Source organism: Carcharodon carcharias, chromosome 15 (assembly GCF_017639515.1).
Source record: "Carcharodon carcharias isolate sCarCar2 chromosome 15, sCarCar2.pri, whole genome shotgun sequence".
NCBI lineage: Eukaryota > Metazoa > Chordata > Chondrichthyes > Lamniformes > Lamnidae > Carcharodon > Carcharodon carcharias.
In genome coordinates, this window is record NC_054481.1 from 6765514 (window position 1) to 6790049 (window position 24536).

General features: G+C 41.0%; 1 protein-coding gene across 4 annotated transcripts in view; it reads left to right on the top strand.

Annotated features, from left to right (window-relative positions):
* Nucleotides 1-6534: 6534 nt before the first annotated feature.
* pdxdc1 (pyridoxal-dependent decarboxylase domain containing 1) overlaps nt 6535-24536 on the top strand; it is a 70539-nt gene continuing 52537 nt past the window's right edge. For all 4 annotated transcript variants that reach the window (XM_041206026.1, XM_041206029.1, XM_041206027.1 and 1 more), the window contains exon 1: nt 6535-6689. In XM_041206026.1, coding sequence (XP_041061960.1) covers nt 6669-6689 — 21 coding nt within the window. In that variant the 5' untranslated portion in view covers nt 6535-6668. The remainder of the gene's footprint in view (nt 6690-24536) is intronic.

The following is a 24536-nucleotide window of genomic DNA, read 5'->3' on the forward strand; positions in this document are numbered from 1 at the left end:
ATGAACTGCAGCGGTTCTAGAAGGCAGCTCACCACCACCTTCTCAAGGGCAACTAGGGATGGGCAATAAAATGCGAAGCCCACATCCCATGAATGAATTTTTAAAAAACTACAGCTCCCTGGATGACAAAAAATCATCCACTTTAATCACGGTGAGAGCTATTAGCATCATGGTCACTTCTGCAGCAAAATCCAGCCCCATAGTGATTAAAATTATACAGTAAAAGGAGGCTTATGATCAATGTATCATATTATAATTCAGTTGAGAACTAAGTTGAATATAAAAATGCGGGGGAAACTCAGAAATGAAATAAAGGGGAAAAGAGAGTGTATCAGTGTGACTTAGCAGCTAATATAGAAGGGAATCCATGAGTCTAATAAATATATGAATAGTGAAAAGGCAAGGGTGGGACTAATTAGGGATCAAACATTAGATTTTTTTTGTGGACTCAGAGGACGTGGCTGAGGCACTGTCTTTGCAAAAGAATAGAATGCTGCCAATGTCACAGCAAAGAAGGAGGCCATAGAGAAATCGGACAGGATAAAAATAAAGAGGAGGCACTTAAAAAGTTGGCAGCACTCAAAGTGGAAATGGTCTGCTGAGGGAAGGAAGGGTGAAAATTGTGGAGTCACTGGCCTCAATCATTCAATTAGCCTTGGATGTGGGAGGATTGATGACTGATGACTAGAGGACTGCGCATGCTCAGTGAAGAGAAAAGGGCTAAACCCAACCATTACAAGCCAGTCAGCTCAGGATCAGTGACGGGGAAACTTTTAGAGACATTAATCAGGGACAAAACTACTTCTCACTTGGAAGAATGTGGATTAATAAATGAAGGACAGCATGGATTTATTTTCCAACATTTAACTAACTTGACTGAGTTATTTGAGAAACTAATCTCAAGGGATTTAGTGTGATTGATGCTATGCACATGGACTTTCAAAAGGCATTTGACAAAGTATCAAATAATAGACATGAACAAACTTGAAGCCCATGAGATTAAAGGGGCAGTAGCTGCATGGATGTTGAATTGGCTGAGGGACAGAAAGCAAAGAGTAATTGTGAACAGCTATTTTCCAGACCAAAGGAAGGTGTGTAGTGGTGTCCCCAGGTGTCAGTGTTAAAACCACAGCTCTTTTTAATGTATATTGATGACCTGGACCTGAGTATACAAGGCAGATGACACAAAACTCAGAAATATAGTAAACAATCAGGAGGATAGTAACTGACTTCAGAAGAACATAGAAACAGGAGGAGGCCATTTAACCCCTTGAGCCTATTTTGCATTTCAATGAGATAATGGCTGACCTGTGACCTATCTGATGCCCTCTGTACCTTAATACCTCTGGTTAACTATGAATCGCAGATTCAAAATTAACAGTTGACCTAGCATTAACTGCCATTTGCAGAAGAAAGTTCCAAACTTCTGCTATGCTTCGCATGTAGAAATGTTTCCTTGTCTTCAAACTTTTCCTATTTTCAAACGTTTCCTATCTTCAAATGCCTGGCTGGTGAAATGCATAGACACAGAGCTGATTAAATTCAATGAAAAGTCATGTGAAATGATCCAGTTTAGTAGGAAGAATAAGAAGAATAATAAAACAATAGTCAAGGTTACAATTTTGAAGGGGGTGCAGGAACAAAGAGACTGGGACTGTACATACACAAGTCTTTGAAGTTGGCAGGACAGGTTGAGAAGGCTGTTAAAGGTGTGTTGGATCCTTAGCTTTATACATGGCTGCCTAGAGTCCAAAAGAAAGGAAGATATGTTGAACCTTTCAAAAACAATAGTTAGATCCCGGTTGGAGCATTGTGGCCAAATTTGAAACTTTAGGAATGATGTCGCGGCCTTAAAGAGAGCGCAGAGAAGATTTATTTACTAAAATGGTACCAGGGATAAAAGATTTCAGTTATGTGGAAAGACTTGAGAAGTTGGGCTGTTCCTCTTATACAAGGTTATTGAAAGATTTGCTAGAGATGCTCAAAATTATGAGAAGTTTTAATAGAGTAAATAAGGAAAAACTGTTTACAGTGCCACCAGCGTCAGTTACAAGAGGACCACAGATTTAGATAATTAGCAAAAGCATCGGAGGCAACATGAGCAAAATAAAAATTAAACAGCAAGTTGTTCTAATCTTAACTGTTGTCAATGTTTTATTAGTTACGCTGTTAAGGTTTAATTACAATGACATTATTAAGGTTTAATGGCAATTAATTTGTTAGGGTTTAATGGCAATTACATTGTTAAATACGTGATGGGCATTTGTACAACTATAAATGGGGACTTCAGCCATGAATCAAGGAATCATGCTTTAAAAAAATAAATAAATAAATAAATGGGGACACTGGTAGGGTGGAGCAATGTTGACTATGAGCTAAGTCAAAAAGCTCTCTCCTGCAAAGAAAGCTGCTGTGTCTTAGTGTAACTACACTAATTGGCATGGATCCTGTTAACAAAATGCACTATCTAAAAAGGGTGATGGAAGCATATTCAGTCATGACTTTCAAAGGGAAACAGGATAAGTGCTTGAAGGCAGAAGATTTGCCGAGCTATGGGGAAATAACTGTAGAGTTAAACTAATGGACAGCTCTTTCAAAGAGTTAGCTCCAGCACAATGGGCCAAATGGCCTACCGTGTGCTGTAATGATTTATGAATTGCTCCCACCCACAAGGCCTTATCCCTTCTGGCTCCTATAACCTCCTCCTGCTATATATCCCAACTTTACACAACGAAAAGAACTTGCATTTGTATAGCAGCCTCGCATGTGGAAAAATATCCGAAGGTGCTTTGCAGAAGCAGAATCTGACCAAAACAGATGGTCGTCAAAACCCCCTTTGGCATAGACAAGTCCAGCTCTGATATCCGATTGGGTTACTCACAATTAATACTTTAGATTTTGTGACATTAATGTTTGTTAGCATTTTGATGACATTGAAATTAAAATGTTAAGCAAAATGAGATTTAATAAAAGTAAACCATACAAGGTTCCACATTCTGCAGTGCAAAAGGGAAAGAAGCTTCTGCTCCTCTTTCCCCTCCTGACAGCAGGTGTTAAGGAAGGTGTTGGGAATAAAGTTAATGTTGTAACGATTCAGAACAATAAACATCTTTGAGAACTGATCTAAAGGCAGTCACTTGCCGTGTGTATGGAGGCTTTGTGCTGAATCAAGTTCAAAAGCTCCTCCATACTTGTTCCTGCTGTCCTAATTATAAAACGTTAGTAACCTACAATTATTAAGACAACTTGTGATCAACATGTATTGGTTTATATTGAAATTACAATATTAAAAAAGCTTTAGTTAGTAGCTGTAGTGCTTTGTCAGTGTTGTTTAAATGAACAGCCATAATGTTGAATCATGGTTAATTCAAGGCTAGTTTGCCAAAAAATCACTATGCTTGAAAGCTAGTTATTATAAACTTCAGGCAGGTGAGTATTGCAAAATCATTCCACATAAGTTTATTTTTTCTTTAAACTGACACTATTGGAAAACCATGTTTGATTCTCCTAATGTTTACAATATTTGCAAACTCCCTGTTCCATGACAACATGATGGGTAAGGTCAGCTATGACGGGACAACATCGGAACCCTTTGAAGTCCACAGTGGGGTCAAACAGGGTTGTGTTCTGGCGCTGACACTCTTTGGCATACTCCTCTCTTTGCTGCTGTCAAATGCCTTCAGATCATTTACGGAGGGTGTCTATTTACATATCAGAACTGACAGAAAGCTGTTCAGCCTTGCTCGCCTAATATCTAAGGCATAGGTGCATCAAGTCCTCATCAGAGAGTTGCTCTGCAGTGGCGATGCCACACTAGAATTCCATCCTGAGGAACAGTTTGAGCGACAAATAGACAAACTCTCTCACACCTGTAAAGAGTTTGGTTTGACCATCAACATCAGGAAGACAAATGTCATGGTCCAGGATGTTGCTGTACCCCTATCTGTCAGCATTGACAATGTGGCGCTGGAGGTTCTTAATAGCTTCACATATCTAAGCTCCACAATCACCAACAATCTGTCACTTGATGCTGAAATCAACATATGCATCACAAAAGTTGTAGCTTTTATGTTCAAGCTGAGTAAGCGCATGTGGAGCAACAGCAACCTGACTGAGAACACCAAACTGCAAATCTACCAACCTTGCGTCCTCAGTGCACTTCTCTACAGTGGTGAGAGCTGGACAACATGTGCTTGGCAGGAGAAAAAATTGAAAAGTTTCCAACTTTGCAGTCTCAGACATTACCTCAGCATCTCTTGGCAGGACAAGGTCAACAACTGAGAAGTCCTGCACTGTGCTAATTTCAACAGTATACATTCATTTCTAAGCCAATGATGTCTGCTGTGGCTCGGCCACATTCATTGGATTGATGACGGCCGTATACCCAAAGACCTTCTGTATGGTGAATTGGCTGCTGAGCCACAACCTCCTGGATATCCATACCTCCAAAACAAGGGCACCTGGAAACGTGATATGAAGATGGTGGACATTGACACTGACAACTGGGAGATAGCCGCTGATGATGGCTGTGACCTCTGGCAGCTGACTGTTTGGAAGAGATGAGCAGAAATGAAAAGTTCAGTTGGTTGAGAAGAGGGCCCAGAAAAACAGTGGCCAGTGAATCATGAATTTTTGTTATAGTAAATGCGCGTATAGTGTAAAAACAAAAGGTGTGTCTCTATGCATTACCACTCCCTTTGGCTGATGTATGATGAAACCTTTTGTGAGTTAATCTTTTTTCCTTCCACATTTTCACAGATCTTCCCTTTAGCTCTTCTTCCCCTCTTCTCACTTTTACTTCCTGAAAGCCTATTACATTTCTGCCTTGCCTCAGTTCCAATTTATATAGCAAACGTTTATTTATCTTAAAATCAATTTCCATCACAGTCAAGGGCCAAATTAACTTAAGTTTTACAATTAATCTTGCAAGTAAAATACAAAATACAAAAAGTGATAGAAAGAAGAGTAAAATAATGTATTAGAGTCATAAAGTCATAGAGGTCCACAGCACAGAAAAAGGCCCTTCGGCCCCTCGAATCTGCATCAGTCAAACAAGTACCTAACTATTCTAATCCCATTTTCCAGCACTAGACCCGTAGCCTTGTATGCCATGGCATCGCAAGTGCACGCCCAAATACTTCTTAAATGTTTTGAGGGTTTCTGCCTCTACCACCCTTTCAGGCAGTGAGTTCCAGATTCCCACCACCCTCTGGGTGAAAAAATTCTTCCTCACATCCCCTCTAAACCTCCTGCCCCGTATCTTAAATCTATGCCCCCGGCTATTGATCCCTCCACCAAGGGGAAAAGTTACTTCCTGTCTACCCTATCTATGCCCTTCAGAACTTTATACACCTCAATCATGTCCCCCCCCTCAATCTCCTCTGCTCCAGGGAAAATAACCCCAGTCTATCCAATCTCTCCTCATAACCAAAACTCTCCAGCTCAGGCAACATCCTGGTAAATCTCTCACATTTTGATTTAAAGTTTGTAAGTTTCCTTTAAACTTTGTTCTTGATTTTACAGCTGACCTGAATTAGGGGCTGTGCCTGATTTATCCCAATTTTGTTGATTTGGTCTTCAATTAAAAGATTATCAAGAGTTCAAATCTCACAGTGGCAAACTATGAAACAATGAATGTGTTTGAGTGAGTTAAAATCTTACCTTAAACACTGTCCAGTTGTTTGCATGCAATAAAATCCTGGTAAATCTCGTCTGCACTTTCTCTCGTGCAATCACATCCTGATCATCAGATTAAGGTATTTATGTTATCAGGGTTCAAATTTAACAATCATTAGAGCTTGTTTGTTGTGGGGATGAGGCATGGCATTGGACTATTCTTAAATCTTGTCGTTTTAACATCTTAATTTAGCTGGTTGTTTTGATTTCCATGGCTGGTCGCCACCAGCCGTGGGCTCAGGCCGCAGGTAACGTAATGAAGTTTGGAGTTGGGTGGCGATCCGGTGAAAGCAAGGCAAGAGTTGACCACGTCGCTTCTCCAGTATCTTCAGGCACAATTGTGACAGGGCCTCTGAGTAACTGTGATAATTAGGGCCAAAAATGACGTTATAAGCCCTGTTCTGAGGCACTGCCCAATGGCTTTACACTGATGAAAGGTCATCGACCTGAAACACTAACTCTGCTTCTCCCTCCACAGACGCTGCCAGACCTGCTGACTCCTTCCAGCACCTGACTTTATTTCAGATGTGCCGCATCCGCAGGATTTTGCTTTGGCCGAAGAGGAGCTGAGGAAAGAGGGGGCGGGGGCGGGGGCGGGAGAGGCTGATTGACAGGTTTGGGGGGGGGGGGGGGAGGGGCGGAGCGGGGCCGTGACTGACGAAATGACGGTGCGCCCGGGTAGGCGGGGCAGAAGCGATGAGCAACCGCTTTAGGGGCGGAGGTCGGACGGTGATTGACTGCGTTGGAGGGGGGAGGGGGGGGGGGGCGTGGCGGTCTGGGATGATTGACAGATCCCGATGGCCGGCTGCGCGCGCAGCTGCCAGCGTGGAGACGACGGGAGGGGGCGGGGGGGGCCGATGGCGGAAGCGGGGAGGCTGGCTCCGGGGGTGACAACGGTTTAGCGAGTGCAGCAGGCGCGAGCGACCCCGGGCCGTCCGATCGCCTCTTCCATTAAAAAAAACACGCGAGGGCGACGCGCGAAGACAAGGAGGATGGACGCCTCCCTGGAGAAGGTAGGGAAAGTGTCGGCTGTGAGGTGAGGTGAGGTGAGGTGACGGGGGGTGGGGACGGACCCTGAGGATCCAGGCCCTGTCGCCCTGTCCCGGGCCGGGGGGGAGGGGGCCAGGCAGAGCAAAACCCGACACCGTTAGTGTCCGGATCCTGAGGGGAAATACCCTTCACCTCCCCTCCGTTCACTTTAAAAGGCGGCTTCATGCGCCCCAGAGACAAATTTTCAAGCTGCTCATTTCCGGGTGGGGAGAACTCCAGGGCCCACGGGCTGGAGAGTTGTTTGGAGTGAAACTTCTTTGGGCAGTTTTTGATGCTCATAGCAGCGATTGCTTTTTTAAAAATATATATATATATATATATAAAAACTGTCCAGGCCTTCCCTTGCTCCGATTGCCAGCCCTATTCTCCAAACTAGAAAGGCCCAGAAATCAAATGATGCATCTGCAGAGAGAGAGAGAGAGAGAGAGAGAGACAAACAAACAAGTGCTTCAGGTCTACCAGCAGAGTGAAGGCAGCTTAATCTGGCAGGTTGGTCAGAAGTGTAAACATTTTACACCTACAATGTGTGTAATATGTGTTGACGTTTGTTCTTATTCATTCATTGGGGTGCGAGTGCAGCTGGTAAGGCCAGCATTTGCTGCCCCATCCCTAGTTGCTCTTCTTGAACTCCTGCAGTCCATGTGGTTTAGGTGCACCAACTGTGCCATAAGACCGTAAGACGTAGGAGCTGAAGTTAGGCAATTCGGCCCTTCGAGTCTGCACCGCCATTCAATCATGGCTGATAACTTTCTCAACCCCATTCTCCCGCCTTCTCCCCGTAACCTATTAGGGAGGGAGTTCCAGGATTTTGACTCAGCAACAGTGAAAGACATATTTCCAAGTCAGGATGGTGCGTGTCTTGGAGGGGAGCTTCCCGGTGGTGGTGTTCCCTATTGCCTGCTGCTCTTGTCCTTCCAGTTAGTAGAGGTTGTGGGTTCGGAAGGTGCTGTCGAAGTGGCTTGGCAAGTTGCTGCAGTGCATCTTGTAGATGGTACACACTGATGGTGCATCAGTGGTGGAGGGAGTGAATGTTGAAGGTTGTGGAGGGGGTGCCAATCAAGCAGGCTGCTTTGTCCTGGACGGTGTCAAGCTCCTTGAGTGTTGTTGGAGCTGCACTCATCCAGGCAAGTGGAGAGTATTCTATTACACTCCTTGTGCCTTGTCGATGGTGGACAGGCTTTGGCAAGTCATTGTAAGGATCCGATGAATTGATTTTATGGGGAGCCTCTATAAAATACTGTGTCCTTTTAAAGACTTGTATTTTGCTTATAAACTGAACTGTAAAGCACAGTACACATCAAAACTAGTGTGATGAGATATAGTCTTAAGTTCCAAAGCTTGAAATGGGGAAGCAATCATTCAGTGTTGTTTGATACTGATTCTGACTTCAAATTGTGTGCTACTCCACATCACTTGTTTTCAAAATGAGTGGGGGAAAGGGATTTAACTGATATAGTATGTTAGTGAGGGAAGTCTTGTGGTACAGTGGGTGGCATCTCTACCTCTGGACCAGAAGCTCTGAGCTCAAGTCCCACTTCTGAACTTGATGGCCACGGAAGATGTGCTTATAATGTGGTCAAACAGGTTGATTATCAGCCTGCAAATACTTTCAATACACCCGAAGGCAGGCGGTAAGAGCAGGAGAGTTTCCTGGACAGCCATTCTGCAGAAAGCAGCAGCAAACCACTGCAGTACTTTGCCAAGCATAATCGTGGACCAATCCATTGGGAGTTCATGGTCGTCAATGCCCTCTTAGGGCATGATACATGAAGGAGGAGGAAGAGTATGTTAATGATGCAGTATGTTAAATTATTTGTTTTTTACGGCATGTGGGCGTTACTAGCAAGGTCAGCATTTGTTGCCCATTCCTAATTGCCTTGGAACAGTGGCTGACAAGGTCATTTCAGAGAGCAGTTAAGTGTCAACTACATTCCTGTGGGTCTGGCATCACATGTAGGCCAGACCAGGTAAGAACGGCAGATTTCCTTCCCTAAAAGGACATTAGTAAACAAGATGAGTTTTTACAAAAATCGATGATCATTGTCATGGTCACTGTTACTGACCCTAACTTTCAATTCCAGATTTATTAACTGAATTTAAATTCCACCAGCTGCCATGGTGGGATTTGAACCCATATACCCAAGGCATTAGCCTCAGCCTCTAGGTTACTAGGCCAGTGACATCACCAGTACGCCACCATCTTCCCAAAATGTGGGTGAACAGTAGATTACTGAGGCTTCAAAAAGGCAATAAGAACCCCAAAAACAAATATCTGGAAAAACTCAGCAGGTCTGGCAGCATCGGCGGAGAAGAGCAAAGTTGACATTTCGAGTCCTCATGACCCTTCAACAGAACTAAGTAGAAATAGGAAAGGGGTGAAATATAAGCTGGCTTAAGGGGGGGGGGGTGTTGTTGGGACAAGCAAGCAGTGATAGGAGGAGATAGACAAAAGAACAAAGAGGTGTTGAAGGTGGTGATATTATCTAAAAGAATGTGCTAATTAAGAGTGGAGAGCAGGACAAGCAAGGTAGTTCTAGTGGGGATGGGGTGAAATAAACGATGGGTGGGATACATTTAAAAATAATGGAAATAGGTGGGAGAAGAAAAATCTATATAAATTATTGGAAAAAAACAAAGGGGAGGGGGAAGAAACGGAAAGGGGGTGGGGATGGAGGAGGGCGTTCAAGATCTAAAGTTGTTGAACTCAATATTCAGTCCGGAAGGCTGTAAAGTGCCTAGTCGGAAGATGAGGTGCTGTTCCTCCAATAAGAACACTATCTGGATTGAACTCATGAGAAATACCTAACAGTTTGGATCATTGAAGTCCTTCGTTTAGGCTGCATTTGTATTGAACCTACCAGTCTGAGAGGAGGAACTGGAGCATTAATTCAAGTCTGACATCTTTCTTTTCACTGTCTAGTTTGAGATTGACTCTTTGGAATAGGGGTGAGCTTGTATATAAATTCTTTGTTCATTTTAATATTTTTGAATCTTTTGATCTGTAGGTGGGATTGGAATGCCCACACATACACACACACACACACACACACACACACACACACACACACACACACACACACACACACACACACACACACACACACACCCCCCCCCACACACATTTTAAACAATTTTTGTGTGACTCCATTAACTGTCCAAGGAATGGTGGTGCAAGGAATACGTGAGAACTTTAGGGTAGTGGTTTAAAGGTCCTCCATGTTGTGTCAAATCCAAGAGGTGTGAGATGTTCTCCATGAGGGGGCCTGTACTGCATTGCTTTGAAATCAGATCAACAATTATGCTGCCGAGTTTTTTTTAAAAACCGCATTATTTAGTTTGTAACGTTTGATTTTCGTTTGAAATAGAACTTTGAGCATTTATTTTAGGCTGAAAAATGCAGAATGGGCCATGTGGAAAATTGAGTTTTATTTCAACTGTCCTGTAATAATTCATTGTATTATCTTTCAATACAAACATCCACAAGTGAGCTGATTCAGTTACGCTTGTTTAACAAATGAAAATGTGTACATGTGTAGTTTGTGTGAACAATATTTTTGAAACTCATGAAACCACTTGATTTATAAGTTTTAATACATTCTATTAAAGTGGGTGGGCACTTTAATTTGCACAACTATTTCATTTAGGAACTCTAGTCTTTTTTAGACATGACTGACTGTCTTAAAAATGGTTTAAAGGATTATGTAGTACATTGATAGGGCCTTAGCCTTAAATACAACTACATTTAAGTAATTATTCACAAAACTAGGATGAATTTAGATTAGAATTTTCATGGTAAGTACTAAAACATGAAATTTGTTGCTCTAACCATTGCTACTGTAAAGTGGTAGGAGAGTTGCTTACTGCTTTAAATGTGCATTGATATGGTAGCCTGACGTTTATGCTATTAAACTAGCTTACACCCCTCTGTGGCAAGTTGTCAGACTGCATTCGTTACATCTAGTTACTTCAGCCACGAATGTTGCCTGTTTTTAATTTGTTGTAAGAACCCAACTGGTTCCCTAATGCTCTTCAGGGGAGGGAACCTGCCTGCCCTACTTAGTCTGCATTGCTTACAACACCCAATTCCACAATGTGGTTGACCCTTGATACTCTCAGGGCAGCAAGAGATTAGCAAAAAATATTGCCATGCCAGTGTAGCCCACATCCCAAGAAAAAAATTATTTAAAAAAAAATATCCTTCTAACCACAAGATATATTTTTCACAGTGGCTTCTGAATTTGAAGATTCTTTATTCACAACTTTGATATCACTACATAAAAGTTAAGTTAAAAGGTTAATTGAGCTCTGTTATTGGAACAAGTTGTATTTTTTAGCTGAAAGGCCTATTGATCAATTTCTGGCATTTGACTTAGTGTGGGGCTAGAAAGGAAGCTTGTTTCCCAGTAGATGATGATTATGATCAGCATTTTGGATATGTGACCTTCATTGGTGTAGGCAGTTCTGGGGCTACATATGTGATATAATTCATCTTGAGCAAAGCACACACTTAGGGAAATTGTTGTATTGCTTCTGCAGCATATCTTAATTGATGTACAGATTGATTAGCTATTTAAAACATCCTTGTTTCTTTAATGTCATAATGTTTCTGCCCATTATTTGACTGAGATGATTTCTTGCATCATTCTGTCCGTAATTTCTCTTGGTTTATCTGTCCAATTTTTTTATAACCGTACGTACATTAGTATAATTAGAAAAACAGGAAGATGTATATATACTTTTATATATACTTTTCCCACACCCACCTTTCTCATTGCTCTGACATGCCAGTTCGCCTGTTATGTTTCTGTTCTGAAGGTAGGTCAACATTCGTAACACTACTCTGTTCTCTCCACTGATGTTGACTGACCTGCTATATATTTCCAGTACTTTCTGTTTCAGATTTCCAGCATCTTACGTTGTTTCACTTTTAACTGCTATACCATTTCCACAGTATTTTTTTCCCATTAAAAGTTGTGTTTGGTCAGAAATACCATAATTAATTTGTATTTCAGAACGTTATTACACTTGAGTTCCTTCAGCCAACACCTGTGACTCAGATCAGGACAATGTGATCCATCTTACCTTGCAGCCTCAGTCACTATTTGGTGTGCATACCTGGATGATTCATGTCTCGCTTTGGTCTGGTCTTTGTCTAGCTGCTGGTGTTTTTTTGAAAACCTTCTGTATCTGATCTACTAGATTAGAGTTAACCTCAAACTTGGGTTGTATTAATCTATAATACTTTCAAATGTGTTCCAAATTTTTAAGAATTCTTTCATGAGACATGGGCATTGCTGGCTAGGCCAGCATTTTTATTGCCCATCCCTAAATATGCTTTTTCAAAAGTACTCACTTGTGATGTGAAGAATACATTTTAAAAATTTCCTTTTAAATTACTTTCAATACAGTCTTTGTCATTACGATGCAAAATATTTGGGGACAATGTTAATGCAAGTTACAATAGAATCATAGAACAGTTGCAGCACATAAGGAGGTCATTTAGCTTGTCATTTCCATGCCTCCTCTCTGCATGAGCAACTCAGCTAGTCCCATAGCCTTACCCTTTCCTTGTAGCCCTGCAGATTTTTTTCTGTTTGGCTGGTTATTCAATTATTATTTGTAATCCACAATTAAATCTGCCTACACCACACTCTCAAGCAGTACATTCCAGATTCTGGCCACATGCTGCATAAAAAAGTTTTTCCCCATGTTGCCTGCCGTTCACTTTAAGTTAGTGTCTTCTGTATCATGAAACTAACTTTTTTTCATTACATTATTGTGGTTTATTGTAAAGTAGGCTTGTGGGGTTAAGTATAATTGGTCTATGTGTGATTTAATTACATTGAGAGTCAAGTAGACTGCAAGTTTGAAATCATCAAAAGAAGCTAGGTGCTTGACATGCTAATGAGTAAACATGGATGCTGGTTTAGCATGTAAGGTGTGAAGGGAATTTGCATTTTTAGATAAGTGAAGAGATTTGGATTTGTTTACAACTAGTCTGTTTACAACTAGTCTGTTTACAACTAGCTAGATAAGCAATGCTAAGGAATGTATTTATTTTTTTTCCCAAAGGTTATTGGCAATATTGGTAACATGAAAGTTTTTACATTATGCGGAAGATACATGAAACAATATAATTTACATATTAAAAAAAGAGAAACATATATAAAGGAGAATGAAAGGCTATGTGGCGGAAGACCATGTAAGATCTAGCAGGAGTGTGTGAAATAGCCTTAATGAAGCCTCCAGCATTTGTGCATAAGTCTGATACTTAACATAACTGAAGTTGGGGAAAAGCCATTTGGAATTCCACTGTCAAGTGGTTATTGTGTTAAATTGCTGGTTCTGTTTTAAATCTAAAATCTATTTTGGACCATTGCCTTAAAGGGAGTGTAACTGGGATCAGGTTAATTAGGAATTTTAGTACTGTATTATAGTAGTAAGTAATTGTAGTTTCATGTATGTGCTTAAAATCTTTTTTATTTTGTTAATAAATATTTTAATTTAATTTTTAAAATCTCCAAAGGTCTTGGTGGATTTATTACTTCTGAATTCAGTGCACACTTCTCGTAATGAATACAAATTGAAAAACTATTGTGATAGCATGACCAAGTTTCCCTTGTGGATTTGGTCTGCCTGGCACACATCATCTGCCACATCATAACATCTGGTTCTCAATCCTTGCGCCATGGGAACAGCTTCCCCCTATCTACTCTATCCAGAACCCTCATGATTCTGAACACTATCAAGTCTCCTCTCAACCTCTGTTTGTAAATGAGAACAGCCCCAGCTTCTCCAATCTATCCACATAACTGAAGTCCTCCATCCCTGGAACCATCCTTGTGAATATTTTCTGCACATTCTCTAATGCCTTCACATCCTTGCTAAATTGTGGTGCTAGAATTAGACACAATATTCCTGATGAGGCCACACCAGTGTTTAATAAAGGTATTACATAATCTCCTTGCTTTTGTATTCTTTGTCTCTATTTATAAATCCCAGGATCCCTTAGGCCTATTAACAGCTTTCTCAACCTGCCCTATCATCTTAAATGATTTGTGCACTTATACCCTCAAGTCCCTCTGCTCCAGCATCCTCTTTATTTTATGTTGTCTCTTCTCATTCTTCCTATCAAAGTGTATCAGTTCACACATCTCTGCATTAAATTTCAGCTGCCATGTCCCCACCCATTCCACCAGCTGCCTGTGTCCTCTTGAAGTCAATCACTATCCTCTCAGTTCATAATACTTTGTTCATATTCAAATTTTTAAATTGTGCCTTGTACACCCATGTCTAGGTCTTTCATATAATAAAAAACACAGTTTGTTGAAGAATTATTGAAATTTGGATTATTTCTGCACCTGACAATATTTAGATTTGTAATCTAAAGGCAACATTTCACTCGCCAGTGATGGTTATTAACAATGTTGGGTGGCTGCAAGTTGTTATTTAGTTGACATGAATCCTCTGTCACTATTTTTGATTTTAACCTGTCCACATCAATGATGAATGATAAGATAATACCTATCTTTGTCTCTGATATTGGCACAGAAAATTCTGTCTTTTTAACAAAAACATATTTATTTAATAATGGTTGGCTGCCTGCACTACATCCAATTTACAAAATATACATTTCATCAAGCGAGGTGTCAGCGTGGCTCAGTTGGTAGCACTCTGCTCTCTGTGTCAGAAGGTTATTGGTTCAAATCCCACTCGAAGACTTGAGCACGTAAATCTACATTGATAATCTAGTGCATTACTGAACAAGTGTTTCTCAGGTGAGACATTAAACTGAGGCTGCATCTGCTTTCGAATGTGAATGTAAAAGATCCCATGGTACTATTTCGCAAAAGAGCTAGGGAATTATCCCTGATGTCCTGGCCAATGTTTATTCCTCAACTAACCTCAGTTTTTTAAAAAATGAAATGTTATCTGGCAATTATCACATTGTTCTTTGTAAAAGCTTGCTGTGCATAAATTGGCTGCCACAGTTCCTACGTTACACTTCAAAAGTACTTCACTGGTTATAGATTACTTTTGGAAGTCCTGAGGTGGTGAAAGGCACTGTATAAATGGAAAACAAAAACAGAATTACTTGGAAAAACTCAGCAGGTCTGGCAGCATCGGCGGAGAAGAAAAGAGTTGACGTTTCGAGTCCTCATGACTCTTCGACAGAACTTGAGTTCGAGTCCAAGAAAGAGTTGAAATATGAGCTGGTTTAAGGTGTGTGTGGGGGGCGGAGGGAGAAAGAGGTGGAGGGGGGGTGTGGTTGTAGGGACAAACAAGCAGTGATAGAAGCAGATCATCAAAAGATGTCAACAACAATAGAACAAAAGAACACATAAATGGAACATATAAATGGAAACCTTTCTTTAAACTGCCTACAGTCCTTAATTCCATAAAGTAGTATCAACATACAATTATCATTCAGATTAGTTTCAGACATTGTTACATGGCGGATACTCAATAGTATACAGTTGAGCATTCTTTTTACGCTGCCAGGGGATGGATAAACATTCTAATGTGGAAGATCTTCATTTTGATTAATGTAAATGGGAAAGATGCTTTATAATTTCCTATATCTATAAGTGTAATAACTGTCCAGAAGATTATTGTTCACCAGCTTAAAATGCCATTAGACATCAAAATGAGAAATTATGGGCAAGTATAGCCAAAATGTATATTTTACATGTACAACAGTGACTGCACTTTAAAGAATGACCATAAAGAGCTTTGAAATGCCACGAGGGTTTGAATGAAGATATCTAAGTGCAAGCCCTTTCCCTTCCTTTTCCTCTAATAACCAAATGTACTGAATAAAGCCCCAGGCTCAAAACTATTCATTGCTAATTTGGTATTGTAAATGTAAATATATTTTGCGGAGCCACAGTTATAAAAACTTAGGTTATCTGCGACAAAGTTATTAAAGCTTTGGTTGTATCATTTGGGGTAGTATTGCCAATTAAGTTATCCTGCCTGTTGCACCTCACTCATTGACAAGAAGAGGTAATAATTCTCATAATGTTATTGGAATTTATTGTAAAATAGAATAATAGTGGGATGTGTCTCTGTGTGTGTGTGTAAAAATTAATTGAATTAATTTGGGTGTTTTGATCTAGGAAGAGAGAGGTTAGGTTTGAAATGTTAATTAGATACGGGGAAGTTTAGAAACATAGGTGTCAAGGGAACATTTGCATTTTGAAATAATGCAAATGGAATTCATTACCACAGAAAGTAGTTGAGACTAAAACATTGTATGCTTTCAAGAAGGAGTTAGATATAGCTCTTGGGGCAAAAGGGATCAAAGGGTACGGGGAGAAAGCGGGAGCAGGCTATTGAGTTGGATGATCAGCCATAATCATAATGAATGGCAGAGCAGGCTCGAAGGGCCAAATGGCTTACTCCTGCTCCTAGTTTCTATGCCTATGTCTATGTCTAGATTGTTTTCAAAGGAAGGGTGAAATGTGTCACCTAGCTGGGTGAAGTTTAGAAACTGTTTATTTTTTCCAAAGGTTACTGGTAAAACTTAGTGCTATGAGAAGGTTTTATTGTCAGGAAGATAAAGTCCAAAAACATAGTGGAACAATGGGTATTTGCATTCAAAGAGGAAGATATGTATGAAGAAGAGAAGACCGTTTGTAAGGGAAGGCATTTTTAAGATCTTACAAGTGTGTGAAAGGCCTTCAGCATCTATGCCTCCAGCTGTTGTCCTTAAAGGACTGAAGTTAAGAAAAGTCACTTGGAATTCGACTTGTTCAGGGTGTCACGTTTCTTTGCCTGGGTCTTTTAAAATCTGTGTGACTTACTGTTGCCTTAACAGAAGTGTAACTGGGAGTTAGATTGATTAGGGGAATAAGAAGTTATCATAGTAATTTGTAGGTCTATGTATATACTTAAAATCATTTCTCTTATTAATAACCTATAAGACTTGGTGGTCTTATTACTATTGAATTCAAGGCACGCATCTCGAAATTTATACAAGTTGAAAATTAGTTGTGGCAGTCATTTCGAGTTTCCCTCTAGGATTTGAACAGTTCAGCATTTACCATCAGTTGTGTCATAACACTCATTCTAAAGTAGTTTCACAAATGCAGAAGTGACGTTAGAGCTCAGGAGTCCACTAGAAGTTGACTCCACATTAGAATAGTGTGGCACCCTTGGAGGGGATAGTCTCACACTGATCAGAGTTTGATACCACATGGAATTAAGCTACAGTGTAGTGGAACTCAATATGACTTCACCTAATTATATATGTGAACAATGTAAATTTCACATTGAAACCACTGTAGCATATTACTTTTCCATACTGCTTGTTTCGCAGTACAAAATGTTCAATGACAATTACATACCAGAGCTGTCTCAGGACACCTGTCTCAGGACACCTGTCTCAGGTAGCTGTCTCAGGACACCTGTCTCAGGTAGCTGTCTCAGGACACCTGTCTCAGATAGCTGTCTCAGGACAAAAACAGAATTACCTGGAAAAACTCAGCAGGTCTGGCAGCATCGGCGGAGAAGAAAAGAGTTGACGTTTCGAGTCCTCATGACCCTTGGACAGAACTTGGACACCTGTCTCAGATAGCTGTCTCAGGGCACCTGTCTCTGATAGCTGCAATATTGATTTGCAGCCAACAATGCCTCATTTATTTAAAGCAAAATACTGCTTTATTTATGCTGGCTTTCTGAAATTTAAACACAAGGTCCAGCAGAGAGCACTGTGCATGCTTCCTCATGAATATACATAGAACTCTGCTCCTGAAGTTTAAATTAGAAAAGAGCATTTGTAAACACAATCTGACACTACACTGGAGTTTAATCCCATGTGGTGTCAAACTCTGATCAGTGTGAGACTATCCCCTTCAAGGGTGCCACGTTATTCTAATGTGGAGTCAAAATCTAGCGGACTCCTGAGCTCTAACATCACTTCTGCATTTGTGAAACTACTTTAGAATGAGTGTTATGACACAGCTGATGGTAAATGCTGAACTGTTCAAATCCCAGAGGGAAACTCAAAACAACTGCCACAACTAATTTTCAATTTGTGTAAATTTCGAGATGCGTACCTTGAATTCGCTAGTAATAAGACCACCAAGTCTTATAGGTTTTTATAAAACTAGATGAAACATTTATTAATAAGAGAAATGATTTTAAGTACATACAGCACTTCAAAACATTTAATATGTTAGCACAGTAGGTCAGAGAATATATCCACAGCCGGATATGTTGAGCAAATAGAAAATGATTGAATAGAAAGCAGTTCCTCAATGGTGTTTACCCTCACTTAAATAGTGTAAGTTGCATATGTACTTTTCACTTTGTAACTTGAAAATTGCTGATAGCCACTTCACACTGCTTGACAGTAAAGAACACCTCAGTGCCTTTAATAGTTTAGGAGAGGGTTCTTCAGTATTAGGATCAAGTGAAAACATTAAGCAACATTAAGGCAGGAACTTTCTGTGTTGCCACTAGGGTTATTTAGCATATTGTCACCAATACCCACAAGGAAAAAAAGTGGCTAGTCATTCAGCCAGTCAGTGTAGTGTGTTTCAAGTACTCAAAAGAATCCAAGCTAGTCTTTTAAAAAATATTACTGTGTACAGACAGATGTTTAGTGGGATTGCTGCTATTACATCTTGCAATGTTGCAATCTTTAATTGGAACTCAATATAACTCCACCTAATTATATATGTGAACAATGTAAATATCACATTGAAACTACTGTAGTATATTACTTTTCCATACTGCTTGTTTCACAGTACAAAATGTTCAATGACAATTACATACCAGGACTGTTCAGCCTTGCTTACATGGGATCCAAGACAAAGGTGCGCCAGGTCCTCATCAGAGAGTTGCTCCAAGCTGACAATGCCACACTAGTGTTCTGTATCGAGGAACACCTTTGGCAAATGGATAGACTCTCTCATGCTAGTAAAGAGTTTGGTTTGAGCATTGGCATCAGGAAGATCAGTGTCATGGCCCAGGATGTTGCCATACGACTACCTCTCGACATTGATGGCTTCACATATCTAGGTTCCACAATCACCAGTAATCTGGCACTTGATGCTGAAATCAACACATGCATTGCAAAAGCGCCAGCTGTTATGTTCAAGCTGAGTAAGAAAGTGTGGAACAACTGCAACCTGACTGAGAACACCAAACTGCAAATCTACTAAGCTTGTGTCCTCAGTGCACTGCTCTACAGTGATGAGAGCTGGACAACATTTGTTTGGCAGAAGAAAACACTTAACAGTTTCCACCTTTGCAGTCTCAGATGTATCTTCAGCATCTCTTGGCAGGACAAGGTCACTAACTAAGAGGTCCTGGAGTATACACTCATTTCTAAGCCAAAGATATCTGCTCAGGTTCGGCCACGTTCATCAGATGGCCTTATACCCAAAGACCTTCTGTATGGTGAACTGGCCACTGGGTCACGGCCTCCTGGGCATCCCTCTGCTACAAGAACACCTGGAGGCAAGATATGAAGATGGTGGATGTTGTCACTGACAACTGAGAAGCAACCACTGATGGCTGTGACCTCTGGAGGCTGACTGGAAGGATATTGGAAGAGGTGAGCAGAAACAAAAAGCTCAGCTGGCCAAGAAGCGGGCCCAGAGAAGACAGGGCAGCAAATTGTGTTGGTTATACGGCTATCCAATTCAGTTTCTGGTTAATGGTAATGCCCCTAGAGGGGGGATTCAGCGACGGTAATGCCATTGACTGTCAAGCAGTGATTGTTTCAAGGTGACCAAGATTGGAAAATAAATTTCCCAGGGTACACAACATTTCAAAAAGGCATAAAAATAAAAAACTGTGGATGCTGGAAATCCAAAACAAAAACACAATTACCTGGAAAAACTCAGCAGGTCTGGCGGAGAAGAATAAAGTTGACGTTTCGAGTCCTCATGACCCTTCAACAGAACTGAGTAAAATTAGGAGAGGGGTGAAATATAAGCTGGTTTAAGGTGAGGGGGGGTGGGAGGAGAGAAGGGGTGGGGGGAGAGAAGGGGTGGGGGGTGGTTGTAGGGACAAGCAAGCAGTGATAGGAGCAGATAATTAAAAGATGTCACGGACAAAAGAACAAAGAGGTGTTGAAGGTGGTGATATTATCTAAGAGAATGTGCTAATTAAGAATGGATGGCAGGACACACAAGGTACAGCTCTAGTGGGGGTGGGGTGAAATAAGACTAACAGAGCATAAAAGGTATAGATTTAAAAGTAATGGAAATAGGTGGGAAAAGAAAAATCTATATAAATTATTGGAAAAAACAAAAGGGAGGGGGAAGAAACGGAAAGGCGGTGGGGATGGAGGAGGGAGTTCAAGATCTAAAGTTGTTGAATTCAATATTCAGACCGGAAGGCTGTAAAGTGCCTAGTTGGAAGATGAGGTGCTGTTCCTCCAGTTTGCGTTGAGCTTCACTGGAAAACACCAAACACTCTTTCAAGTGAAGCAGCATTTCACTTGCATTTCCCCCAACTTAGTCTACTGCATTCATTGCTCCCAATGCGGTCTCTACATTGGAGAGACCAAACGCAAACTGGGCGACCGCTTTGCAGAACACCTGCGGTCTGTCCGCAAGAATGACCCAAACCTCCCTGTCGCTTGCCATTTTAATACTCCACCCTGCTCTCTTGCCCACATGTCTGTCCTTGGCTTGCTGCATTGTTCCAGTGAAGCTCAATGCAAACTGGAGGAACAGCACACCATCTTCCGACTAGGCACTTTACAGCCTTCCGGACTGAATATTGAATTAACAACTTTAGATCTTGAACTCCCTCCTCCATCCCCACCCCCTTTCTGTTTCTTCCCCCTCCCTTTTGTTTTTTTTCCAATAATTTATATAGATTTTTCTTTTCCCACCTATTTCCATTACTTTTAAATCTATACCTTTTATGCTCTGTTAGTCTTATTTCACCCCACCCCCACTAGAGCTGTACCTTGTGTGTCCTGCCATCCATTCTTAATTAGCACATTCTCTTAGATAATATCACCACCTTCAACACTTCTTTGTTCTTTTGTCTGTGACATCTTTTGATTATCTGCTCTTATCACTGCTTGCTTGTCCCTACAAACACCAACCCCTCTGCTTCTCTCTCTCTCTCTCTCTCTCTCTAACCCCCCCCCACCCCCCCACCTTAAACCAGCTTATTTTTCACCCCTCTCCTAATTTTACTCAGTTCTGTTGAAGGGTCATGAGGACTCGAAATGTCAACTTTATTCTTCTCCGCCGATGCTGCCAGACCTGCTGAGTTTTTCCAGGTAATTCTGTTTTTATTTCAAAAAGGCAGGCAGAATAAGAAAGGAGGAGAAGTAGCCCTGATAGTAAAGGATGTCAAAAGGACAGGACTATGAAAGGTTCATGGCTCAGAAAATTGTGGAGTCGCTGGCAAATTACATACAGAAATAGAGGGTAACCAAGGGACTAATAAGAGTGAAGAACTTAAGGTAATTAATATCAGCAGAGAAAAAGCATTAGAAAAACTTAAGGGGATAAAAGCTGACAAATCCCCAGGACCTGATGGCCTACATCCTAAGGTTCAAAGACAGGTAGCAGCAGAGATAATGGATGCACTGGTTATGATTTTCCAACACTTCCTAGATTCTATAATGGTACCAGAAAATTAGAAGTTAGCTAATGTAACTCTGCTATTCAAGAAAGGAGGGAGAGAGAAAACAGGGAACTACAGACCAGTTAGCCCAAAATAGTAGCCATGAAAATGCTGGAATCTATTACTAAGGAAGTCTTAACAATGCAGCTAGAAAATCATAGTATGATCAGGCAAATTCAACATGGTTTTACAAAAGGGAAATAGTGCCTGACAAATTTATCACAGTTTTTTGAGGTTGTAAATAAGTTGGGTAGACAAAGGGGGGCCAATAGATGTAATATTCTTGGATTTCCAAAAGGCATTTGATAAGGCGCCATGCAAAAGATTAATATGCAGGATAAGGGCTAGTGGAGTTGGGGATAACGTATTAGCATGGATGGAGGAATGGTTAACAGACAAGAGCATAACATAAGAAATAGGTACAGGAGTAGACCATTCTGCCCCTCAAGGCTGCTCCACTGTTCAATAAGATCATGGCTGATGATCTTGTGTTTCAATTTCCACATTCCCATCTAACTCCAATAACCTATGATTACCTCACCTAACAGGAATCTATCTACCTCTGCCTCAAAAATATTCAACGACCCCACCTCCACCACCTTCTGAGGCAGAGAATTCCAAAGTTGCACAATCCTCTGAGAGAAAAAATTTCTCCTCATCTCTGTCCTAAAAGGGCGACCCCTAATTTTGAAACAATGCCCTCTAGTTCTGGACTCCCCACAAGAGGAAACACCCTTTCGATATCCACCTTGTCAAGGCCATTCAGGATCTTGTATACTTCAATTAAATCACCCTTTACTCTTCTAAACTCCAGTGGAAACAAGCCCAGTCTGTCCAACCTTTCCTCATAAGACAACACACTCATTCCAGGTATCAATTTAGTAAACCTCCTTTGAACTGCCTCCAATGCATTTACATCCTTCCTTAAATAAGGAGACCAAAGCTGCACACAGTATTCGAGTTGTGGTCTCACCAATGCCCTGTATAACTGAAGCATAACATCCTTAATTTTATGTTCAATCTGTGTCGTAATAAAGGATAGCACTCCATTTGCCTTCTTAATTACTTGCTGTACCTGCATACTAACTTTTTGTGACTCATGTACTAGAACACCTAGATCCCTCTGCACCTCAGAATTATGCAGCCGTTCTCCATTTAAACAGTACTCTGCTTTTTTGTTATTCCTGCCAAAGTGAACAATTTCACATTTTCCCACATTAAACTCTGTTTGCCAGATCTTTGCCCACTCTCAACCTATCTATATCCATCTGCAACGTCCTCATGTCCTCCTCACAACATACTTTCCTACCTACCTTTGTGTCTTCTGCAAATTTAGCTACCATGTCTTCACTCCCCTCATCTAAATCATTGACGTAAATCATAAAAAGTTGAGACCCCGGTACAAACCCATGTGGGATGCCACTCATCACATTCTGCCAATCTGAAGACGACCCATTTATGCATACTCCCTGCTTTCTGCCAGCCAGCCAATCTGCTATCCATGTTAATATGTTACCCACTACACTATGCGCTTTTATTTTCCGTAATAATCTTTGATGTGGCATCTTATCAAATGCCTTCTGGAAACCCAAGTACAATATGTCTACAGGCTCCCCTTTATGCACTGCGCATGTTACTCCTTCAAAAAACTCCTGTAAATTGGTTAAACATGATTTTCCTGTCACAAAACTATGCCGACTCTTCTGAATTGCCTTGAGCTCTTCTAAGTGCTGGTGTAGGCATTGCCCTAAGACTCATTCCTCGGGGCAGTGCCTTGACCAAATAGGACCAAGCTGCCTGGTTTAAATTTCAAACAATGCTAGGCAGTTAACTGTTAGTCACCATCAGTGGTGCATTCTCCATTGCAATGCCACTTTCCAACCAATCAGCACTCTCTTCACATACTGTATAATTTGTTTTCTCCCCTTATATTGGTATTCTTGCGAGTGCCCTGATGAGTTCAAGACGAAAAACTTAGATGTGTCTCTTTCCCAGCAATACTGAAGTTTTGTACTACCAAATTACTATAAATAAACGGCATTTTCAAGTTGACATGTTGTAACTTGTGGAGTGCCTCAAGGATCAGTGTTGGGCCTCTGCCATTTACAATCTATACTAGCAATTAAATTTAAAAAAAGCAGGAGTAATGTACCAAATTTTGCTGAATGGTGAGAATGCAAGATGTGAGGAGGACACAAAGGCCAGGATTTTCTGCCCCCCCCCCCATGATGGGATCAGCCACGGGGAATGTGGCAAGTCACCCAAAAGTCCGTTGTTTCGGTGGGACTGGAAGATCTCAGTGGTGGTCGGGGCCAGAAAATCCCAACATAAGAGTCTGCAAAGAGGTATAGGTGGGTTAAGTGAGTGAGTAGCAGGTGGAATAAGGTTATTCACTTTGGTAGTTACAGTAGAAGAGCAGAATATTTTTAAATATTCATGAAGCATTTAGATGTTAACATTCAGAGGGAGTTGGGTATACTCTGACAAGGAACACAGAAAGTTAGCATGCAGGTGCAGCAAGCAATTAGGAAGGCAAATTGCACTAAAAAGCAAAATGCTGCAGATGCTGGAATTTGGAAATAAAAACAAAGTGCTGGACAACCTCAGCATGTCTGGCAGCATCTGTGGAGAGAGAAACAATTAACATTTTGAGTCCAATATGACTCTTTTTTAGAACTGAGCTTCAGCTCTGAAGAAGAGTCATAGTGGACTCAATGTTAACTCTGTTTCTCTCTCCACAGATGCTGCCAGGCATGCTGAGGTTTTCCAGCACTTTGTTTTCATTTAAGGCAAATGGCATATTGGCTTTTACTGTAAGGGGATTGGAGTACAAGAATAAGGAAGTCTTGCTACAATTGAACAGGGCTTTGGCCAGAGCACACCGTGAATACCGTGTGCAGTTTTGGTCTCCTTACCTAAGGAAAGATATAACTTGCTTTGTAGACAGTACAGCAGAGATTCACTAGATTGTTTTCTTGAATGATAGGCTGAGTAAATTACATGTAAACTAGGAGCAGGAGTAGGCCACTTCAAGCCTGTTCTGCCATTCATGGCTGATCTGATTGTAACCTCTTGCCTACCCCGATAACCTTTTGCCCCCTTGTTAATCAAGAACTTATCTAGCCCTGCCTTAAAAATATTCAAAGACCCTGCTTCCACTGCCTTTTGTGGAAGAGAGTTCGAAAGACACTTGACCCCTCTGAGAG